The sequence below is a fragment of the Euphorbia lathyris genome, chromosome 4 (assembly GCF_963576675.1).
Source record: "Euphorbia lathyris chromosome 4, ddEupLath1.1, whole genome shotgun sequence".
Taxonomy (NCBI): domain Eukaryota; kingdom Viridiplantae; phylum Streptophyta; class Magnoliopsida; order Malpighiales; family Euphorbiaceae; genus Euphorbia; species Euphorbia lathyris.
The window spans coordinates 86,006,660-86,015,696 of record NC_088913.1 but is presented as its reverse complement, the minus strand read 5'-3'; the positions used below and the strand labels follow the sequence as shown (position 1 = coordinate 86,015,696).

The window sequence follows — 9,037 nt, the reverse complement described above, 5'->3', positions numbered from 1 at the left end:
TTAGTAAGCACGTCTACACAGCAACAAGTAGATCTACACAGAATGGAAGTCTACACAGCAACAAGTAGATCTACACAGAATGGAAGCCGGAGATTTCACCAAAATCCAATCAAAACATATCAAACTCAAACATCACAAAGGGCTGGTTTCAATTTGAAAAAAAGAAATAGAAAGTTCATTAACGATTAATTTGATCATATCATGAAACTTGAACGCCCAATTTGACCTTTAATCAAGTTCAACTCATTAAGACCCATCTACCCTATTATTAGCATACATTGATTCTTTCACCAAAGATAACCAACGAAATAATGAAAAAATATCCAAATTTCCGGAATTAAGAAGCATGAAGAAAGCACAAAATTCCCATTCATCCACAATTCAATAACTTAGTTACATTGCCTGAGCTATAAAAAAATTTCTATTGCATTCGCATAATAGCTTGTTGTCCATACGCAAACCAATCAGTAAAAATGTTTTAGCAACAGAGAAAAACAATATCGAACTAGAACATCTTGCATATACTTGACAATATGAAATCCAAATTACAGTGCGAATCAATTAATCAGATCTAAGATTGCATCAAATCTCAGATTAATCTACAAAATTTCTAACTTAATTGCTTTCGAATCAGATAAAAAATAGATTGAATCTTCATCCTTTTGCTCAGAAGAAATTCTAAAAGAAAACACTATTCAAAGAGAGAGAAGCCGTACAAGTGGGTTTCTCCGTGTTTTAAACACGGGAGGCAACGGCTGGAGCTGCAGCCGCGGCAGCAGAAGAGGCAGCGCCACCAAGGAACGAAAGGAATCCAGTATTTGCAGGCTCTTGGTCGTCAAGGAACAGATCCTCCGGCATCCTAAATGCACCGTGTGCGCACACAATTCCCAATCCAATCATCAACGCCGATATCAAAAGCGATCCAACGCTAGTCAAGAACACCACAACAATAGTCAAAACAACCAACACACCTAGGGTTTCCCGTTCAGAAAACGTTCGTCCCAGAATCACAAGAGGCTGATCCGACGGCCGAAACAGGTAAAGGTAAACCCAAGCTCCGAGTAGAGACAAGAGAACGAAGAGAGTAAAAGGATGAGATAAAAGCGAAAGCGCAAGCACAATCACAAGCAAGGTAACATAATTAACTTTAAAGTAAGACATATTTTTACGGATCCGAGAAGCGGCATCGGAGAGGTTGTCAGGTCTAGCCATGGAGTTCCGATCGACGAGCTCCAACCAAGGACGGCGCTGCGAGAAAGCATGGCGGATCGAAGACAAGAGGCGTGAAGCGAACGCGCGGAAAGCATAAGTGGCGATCGGAGGTTGAGATTGGGATTGAGATTGTGTACTTGAGATCGGAATGGTGGGAGGAGCTGCCATGACGATGGTGGCGCCTGCCGGAGGAAAGGAGGGGAAAGCGTGTTTATGTCGTCGAGATTGAGATTTAATCGGAGACGTAGAGCGAATCTAGGTACGGTCGTCGTTGAAAGGACTAAAATTGAAGGAAGGGAGAGGAAAATGGTTCCATGTGATGCGGAGTTGTGTAGAGATTATTTAAATGGTTATGATTCTTTTTAATTTTTCAATCCAACGGTTGTGATTAATTTCATATTTTTTTGGCTGAAAGAAGTTATTTTTATTTTGCGACTGTCGGTGGACTCCTGAGAAGAAGAATTAAACCTTTCCGCCACCTCTTTCCGAGCATTCAACTGTTTGAGGTTTGTCAATTTCTTTTAGGTTGGTCTATAATCGAGTCGAGCTGAATGGAGCTTTCACCTATTCAAGTTTGGCTCATCAATTTTTTATGAGTTTTAATTCAATATTTTATTCGTAAACAGTTTACGAGTTGTTCGCGAGATTGTTAACGAGTCTGTTAACAAACTTATTCATAAATTTATTAACGAGCCTATTGACAAAGTTATTTATAAGTTATTCACAAGCCTGCTGACGAAGTTATTCATAAGCCTGTTGAAAATTGATGAGCTCGAACTCAGTATTTCTGTAATTTCTTTTACTTTTTGTTAGTTGTGATGATTACCATATGAATAATAAAACTAGAAATTAAAAAGAAAGACCTCAGACAAATCTGAGGTCTGTATTAGTAGTTTTCTTAAGACAGATGTCGTTGCTATTGATGGTCGTCTCCCATGATACAACAGATTACGCAAGTGAACTCAAACCGTGTGTAGATTCGTTATCACCGGAGTAAGAAAACAAAAATATTATGAACAAGAGTTTTTTCAACAACTTCAACAACTTATGAGATTGGCAATTCATTCTATATAAATAGAAATCGAAAGGATATGTTTTTTCACGAACGAACGGATAGACACGGTTGTTCACGTACAAATACGACTGTTCATGATGGACACAACTATTCATGAAAGAAAGTGTTTATTGGTATTTAAATTAATATATAATTTTATTCAAAATTTTCCAACACTTTCTACTCTCTATCTATCCTAATCAAGAAATTCTTAATTTTATTTGTTCACGTTAATAGACCGAATCGCACTAACGATGTTTACTGTGTGATTCGGATTATCACCCTAAGGCCCAAGGAGGCCCATCAGCGACCGAGTAGCAGATGGCCCCCAGGCCCAAGACTGTCCGGTATAAAGAGTCCATTCAAGGATGAAGGAAGGGGCGGGTAACTCATAATTTCTTTACTTCATTCACACTAGCCTAAAAAGCTCTCTAAGAATAACTGACTGTCTTAATCTTCAGAGTGTTCGCAGGGACCGATCCCCGCGTAGGGACGACCCACGAGAAAGCAACATCTCCCCGACGGAGCCCCGGATCACTATTCCGCATTCCCAGATTATTTGGTGCGGTGATCGTGGAATACAAGTGGCTTCGGAGCTTCAAAACAGAATGCAGACCCCTGATGCATCCGCCCCGACTACAGTTCCAGAGATGGGAGCGACTAGCTCCATGACGCACGCTGAGCGTCCCATTACGAACTTTTCGATTTCCCCCAGAAACCTGGGGCCGCTGATGGAAGAGGTGAGCCCTGAAGAGGAAGAAACCTATAACACTAGTCAACTCCTTAGTGCAATACAAGGTTTTCGGGAAACTCAGGCGGTTCATACGGCGGCTCAGATGAAGATCATAGACCAGCAAAGGAGCTTACAGGAGGAAAATGCCAAAATCTGGCAATACCTTAAAGAATCAGCAGAGACGCAAAGAGAAGGGACGCTGCCAGAGGAGCCCGCACGGACGTTGGGCGCCGCAGGAAGAGGAGCCGGATCCACAGCGACCGGAGAGGGCGCGACAAGGCGTGAGGAGACGGAGGCCGCGAATAGCGAAGACTTGTTCGAACTGAAAATCCAGCGTTTTCTTGACAAGAGGGCCCTCGGGGGCGTCATGGGAGGAAGCATCACCTCCAGCAAAACTCCACTGGTGCAGAGAATCATCGAGATAAGGTTCCCACGGGACTGGAAGGCTTCGCGACTGTCCCAATACTCAGGAACCGAAGACCCCAGCGACCATGTGGCTTCGTTCATGAGCACCATCAATTTATACTCAAAGGACGAGGACATCATGTGTAAGGTCTTTCCGACCACCCTCTCGTCAAGCGAGCAGGAGTGGTACCGAGGACTTGCCCCGGAATCGATTGACTCCTTTGATCTCCTAAAAGATCTTTTCCTCTCCCGGTTTGCCGCGGCGGCAAAGGTTAGGAAAATCAGTTCGGATCTCAACGGGCTCAAGCAGTGAGCGACTGAGCCTCTGCGCAACTTCCTCTCAAGGTTCCACCATATGGCCTCACAAGTTAAAGGCCTTAACCTGGAGGTGGCCCATGACGCCTTAGCGAAGGGGACCTCTTGCGAACCTTTAAAGCAGAAGTGTTTCCGAAAGATGCCACGATCTTTCGAAGAGCTCATGACCATGGCACAGACATTCATCAGATACGACGACTGTGACCGGCCCGCCGGTTACGAGGAGTCAGAAAGGGACAAGGCCAGAGGAGACACGAGCAAACAGGAGAAAGGCCGACCTATCCCGGAGGCGCGTGAGGAGGCTCGGACCCGCAAGGAGGCTCCAATGCCTTTTTCGGCTCGGACCGAATGGACAAACATAGAGCGTAAGGGAGATCGATCCCGGGGCAATGAGGTACATTATGCTGCTCAGAGCCAACCTCGCCGATTCACACAGCAGATTCCGGCCGTCGACAAGAGCAAGACCCGTGCAGAGAAAGAGTACTACAAGTATCACAAATCCTCCGGACATTCCACGGAGAACTGCTACCAGCTGCAAAGGGAGATCGAGCGGATCACGGAGCAAGGAGCGCCACCAAAGATGACCAGGCAAAGAGAGCAGAGCCCGAAGCAACGGGAAGCAGGCCGACTAGAGGAGCCGAAGCGGCCGAGGTACCAAGGGGAGATACACGTTATAAAGGAGGGGGCGCCGGCGCTCTCCGAACCACCGTAGAGCTCCCGTAAGAGGAAGGCAGTCGGGCAGACCTTGACGGTACAGCCACCCCTCTGAACTAGCCATTCAGAAGCTCTGGTCGTTACCATCAATGTCGCCGGCTTCAAAACGCACCGGGTGCTGGTAGACACGGGAAGTTCGGTAAACCTGCTCACATGGACGGCACTCAATGCAATGAAGAATACTCACACTGTCCTCAGAGCCGGATCTTTCCCTCTGGTCGGCCTATCGAAGATCGAAGTCCCAGTCAAGGGAGTTATCACATTGCCTACTATTTTCGCCGAAGGGATCGACGAAGCCGAGGAGACCGCAGAATGGGTGGTGGTCGATGTTCCACTGGCCTACAACGCCATCATCGGGAGGCCCCTACTGGCTGCCCTGAGAGCCACGATTTACATCTCCGGTTTGTGCTTGACTTTGCCGATTCAGCACGGAAAGATTGCCATCCAGGGAGATCGCATGTTGGCTAAAAGATTGCAGTGGGAGGCAACTCAGCCCCGGACAACGCTCTACCTAGAGGACGGTCTGATGGATATGAGAGGGTACAATCTCGTGCCTATCGAGCCGGTCGAGGACTGCGTCCTCGGGGATAACCAAACTGTAAAGATCGGGACCAGGCTCGCATCCCCTTTGGCCAATGAAATCAGAACTGTCCTAGCAGAACACTCAGACGTGTTCGCTTGGTGCACCGAGGACATCACAGGGGTCTCGCCTGAACAAGTAGTGCACAAGTTAAGCATCGACCCCTCCGTCGAACCCTTAAAACAGAAGATGCGAGTGCAGGCAAGGGACAAGCAGGTCGCAGTAAAGGCAGAGATTGACAAACTCCTAGCTGTAAAGTTTATTCGCAAAGTTAACTACCCGGACTGGCTTTCTAACGTTGTACTTGTAAAGAAAGCCAGCGGGAAGTACCGCATGTGTGTAGATTTTACGAATGTTAATAAAGCTTGCCCCAAGGATTCTTACCCGCTGCCTAATATAGATCAGTTCCTTGATCAGACTGCTGGTCGCAAGATCTTGTCTCAGTTCGATGCTATCGCTGGTTTCCAGCAGATCCCTCTGGACCCTGCCGATGCCGAGAAAACCTCTTTCATTACGCATGAAGGTACATATTGCTACAATGTCATGCCGTTTGGGTTAAAGAATACGGGAGCCACGTACCAGCATCTGGTAGACAAGATGTTCGCACATCTCATTGGCAAGACTGTACAAGTGTATATCGATGAGATGGTGGTTCTCAGCACCGAGGAAGGCGACCATCCGCGAGATTTGGCGGAGGTGTTTAAGATTTTCAGAGCTTATAACCTTAAATTAAACCCAGAAAAATGTTTCTTCGGAATTCGCAGCGGCAAGTTCCTAGGCTGCGTGATGTCAGAAAAGGGTATCGAGCCTAACCCTGCGAAGATCGAGGCAGTCTTGGCAATGGATCCACCACGTGACCTGCAGGGGGTTCAAAGACTAAACGGAAGGATCATCGCCTTGGGACATTTCGTCTCTTGCTCGGCACAGCGGTGTTTGCCCTTTTACAAAGCAATAAAAAAGGAGCATCCCTTTAAGTGGTCGGCGGACTGCCAGGCTGCGTTCAGCGCTATCAAAAGTTTCCTCGCCACACCTCCACTATTGTCGGTGCCAGTACCAAAGCGGGATATTCACCTATACTTCACCATCGCCGATGAAACAGTAGGAGTCGTTTTAACTCAGGAAGAGGGGACGGAGCTTTACCCAATCTATTTTCTAAGCAACGTATTGAAGGGAGCCGAGGTCCGATACTCCGAAGTTGAAAAGGCTCTGTTTGCTATAACTCAAGCGTCGGAGCGTTTGAGATCGTACTTCCAAGCGCATACGGTTGTGGTCAGAACCAATTACCCATTGAAAAAGGCCGTCCAGAAACTAGAGGTCTCCAGACGAATCACCAACTGGTCCGTTCGGCTATCCTAGTTTGACGTACGTTTTGAGCCCCGCACAATGATCAAGGCTCAAGTACTGTCCGACTTCATCGTCGAATTCACCGGCTCATCTACCACTAACCCTAAGACAACAACGGCTCGCACCAGCGATGTCTGGACTATGAGCATAGATGGGTCCTGCGCTCCAGGACGGGCAGGCGCTGGCATAGCCATTCAAGGACCCAACAATCTTCACATGCGGTACGCCGTCCGGCTCAATTTCCCAACCACTAATAATCAGGCAGAGTATGAGGCCTTGATCGTGGCTCTTAGGTTATCGAAAACCATAGTGAACGGACATCTGACAATATACTCGGACTCAAAACTCGTTGTTAGACGAGGTGCCGCGGCCTAATCTCCCGGGCGAACCGGGGGGTGGACAACCTCATGGCGACGTAAGCGGTGATTGGCGCCGAAAGCAACCAATCGTGGAATCAAGCTGCTCGGCAGGACCGGAGCTTGGAGATATGGAAGAGTCGCCACCCACGAATGGGAAAATGAACACCGATCCCTTGCGGGAGACCGGTGTGGGTTCGGGAAACTTAGGTACGAGCCGAGAAGGCTAGCTCCTTTCCGGAGAAAGGCTACTAGGCACCCCAACATCGCCCGGTTATGAACCACCGGCCTCCTACTCAGCGTGTTAGGCGATAACGGACTAATCGCATACTTCTTTAAGTTTAAAATTCATTTGAAACCCTTTTCTTTCTCTTTTTAGAAACCGTTTTGAGCATATGATATTGAAAAGCCACATCAGTAAAGAATCACCCATTTATGTTTATACATACACAGAGAGGGGGAAGAAAGAAGTGATTTATTTACAACCGTATTAAATATTATGTCGTGTGTTTATTCTACGCTAACTTATTTCCCAAAAACGGATTTATTTACATGGTTCGCACCTTAATCGCCGTTGGAACGATTCAGGTGCGTTTTAAAACCCCGTTTGATGAAGTTTACCCGAATTGCCGTCGGAACGACCCGAGTATTTGAAAACGTTTGAGATAAAAAAAACCTTTTAATGAGAAAACATGGTTAAGCATACAAGTCAATTTTACTTTGTACAAATTCTTTAAGAAAATGGTTCAAAACTTTATTATTTGCAAAGGAAACGATTTTAATTACAATGTTCGCTTAATCCGTCGTTGGAACGGGCTAAGGTTTTAAAACATGATATTTTGAGAAGTGATTCGAAATGCTAACAAAATGACTCTATTTATCCAAATTAGGGAACTCTAAAAATTCATTAGTTTAAGGTGAAAACTCTCTTTTATTTTCCCCACTTATTTAATGGACTCTCTAACTATTATAATTACAATAACAAATCCATTTAAATCATTATTCACACTCAAATAAGTCCCATTTGCAACATGGACCCATGAATAAACCAAAAGAATAAAGAAAATAATTTAAACATATATATATACCTTTAAACCAAAAGAGGATATGAAAATAAAAGCTAATACAAAAGAAACTATACGTATATGAAAATAGTAGATATAGTATAGTTATACTTTAAAAATGTGAAAGTAGTAAATAAATCTTATAAATGAGAAAGAAAACATTTACCCAAAAATAATTTCATTCAATTAATAAAATAACCCAAATAACCCAAAACTACATATATACATATCCATTATAATTTTTAAACATAAAAAATAACATATACTAATATACATTAATTATTCCCCCTAAAATACCCAAGTAAATAATCTTCAAAAAAAAAGATCTAATATAACCCAAGTGAATAAAAAAGGAAATACATATATATATATTTATACTTATATTACAAAATAGAATAAAAATGATATACAATCATTCCAAAATAAACATATATACTAAAGTTATAAAATAATTTGAAAAACATGTATTACATAACTATGTATATATATATATTAAGGATTAAAAGTCTAAAAGTTAAGAAAAGGGGACCGAAATGGCATTTTTTACATTTTGGCAGATTTACTGACGGAAAATCCGTCGGTAAACAGCCTTTAGTGACAGAATTGGCAAATTACAACAGCACTCCCATATTTTCCAGATTTGTGCAAAAGCTTTAAATTAAATCTAATTCAATCGTTTTGGACTTCCGAACTACCAAAGATGGATCATAGTCGAAAACGGAAGTTCCTACAACGATGTTTTTATTTTAAAACGTTACTTGGGAACCTCTTTTAAATTAAAAAACTTATAATTACAACGTTTTCGATACCCGAACTACCTTTTTATCGGATCACAGTTCGTATTGGGATATCCAAAACGAGGTTTTTTATTTTAAAACAAAACCGAATTTTATTTAACACAAAACGAAAATTAAATAAATACGCTAACTAAATAAAACGTGACAAAATAAATAACTAAAGGAATAAAAACTATAGCATAAAAAATAAATAGAAGGAGAGAAATAAATTAAATAAAATAAAGAGTCTAGTCCTCGGATAATACCTTTGATTTGGTATCTGACAGTTGAAGCCGATTGATTCCACGAACCGCGAGCTCCCGATTTTAATAAAAATTGAACTTAGGAAATTTGGAATTTTTGAGAAAAAAATATTTTTCTCAAAAAAATCCACTCTCTCTCTCTCTAAAAATGTTTAGAGTGAGAAAGTTTTTCCCCCAAAAAGGCCTCCCCCTTTCACCTTGGGATCCGTGCCTTATATAGG

The 9,037-nt window shown here is 43.3% G+C and overlaps 1 protein-coding gene across 1 annotated transcript; it reads right to left on the bottom strand.

Annotated features, from left to right (window-relative positions):
* Positions 1-500: 500 nt before the first annotated feature.
* On the bottom strand, positions 501-1,529 carry LOC136227463 (PRA1 family protein B3-like). Its single transcript, XM_066016144.1, has one exon. The coding sequence runs from the start codon at positions 1,378-1,380 to the stop codon at positions 736-738; it is 645 nt and encodes a 214-aa protein (XP_065872216.1). The 5' UTR covers positions 1,381-1,529; the 3' UTR covers positions 501-735.
* Positions 1,530-9,037: the final 7,508 nt, after the last annotated feature.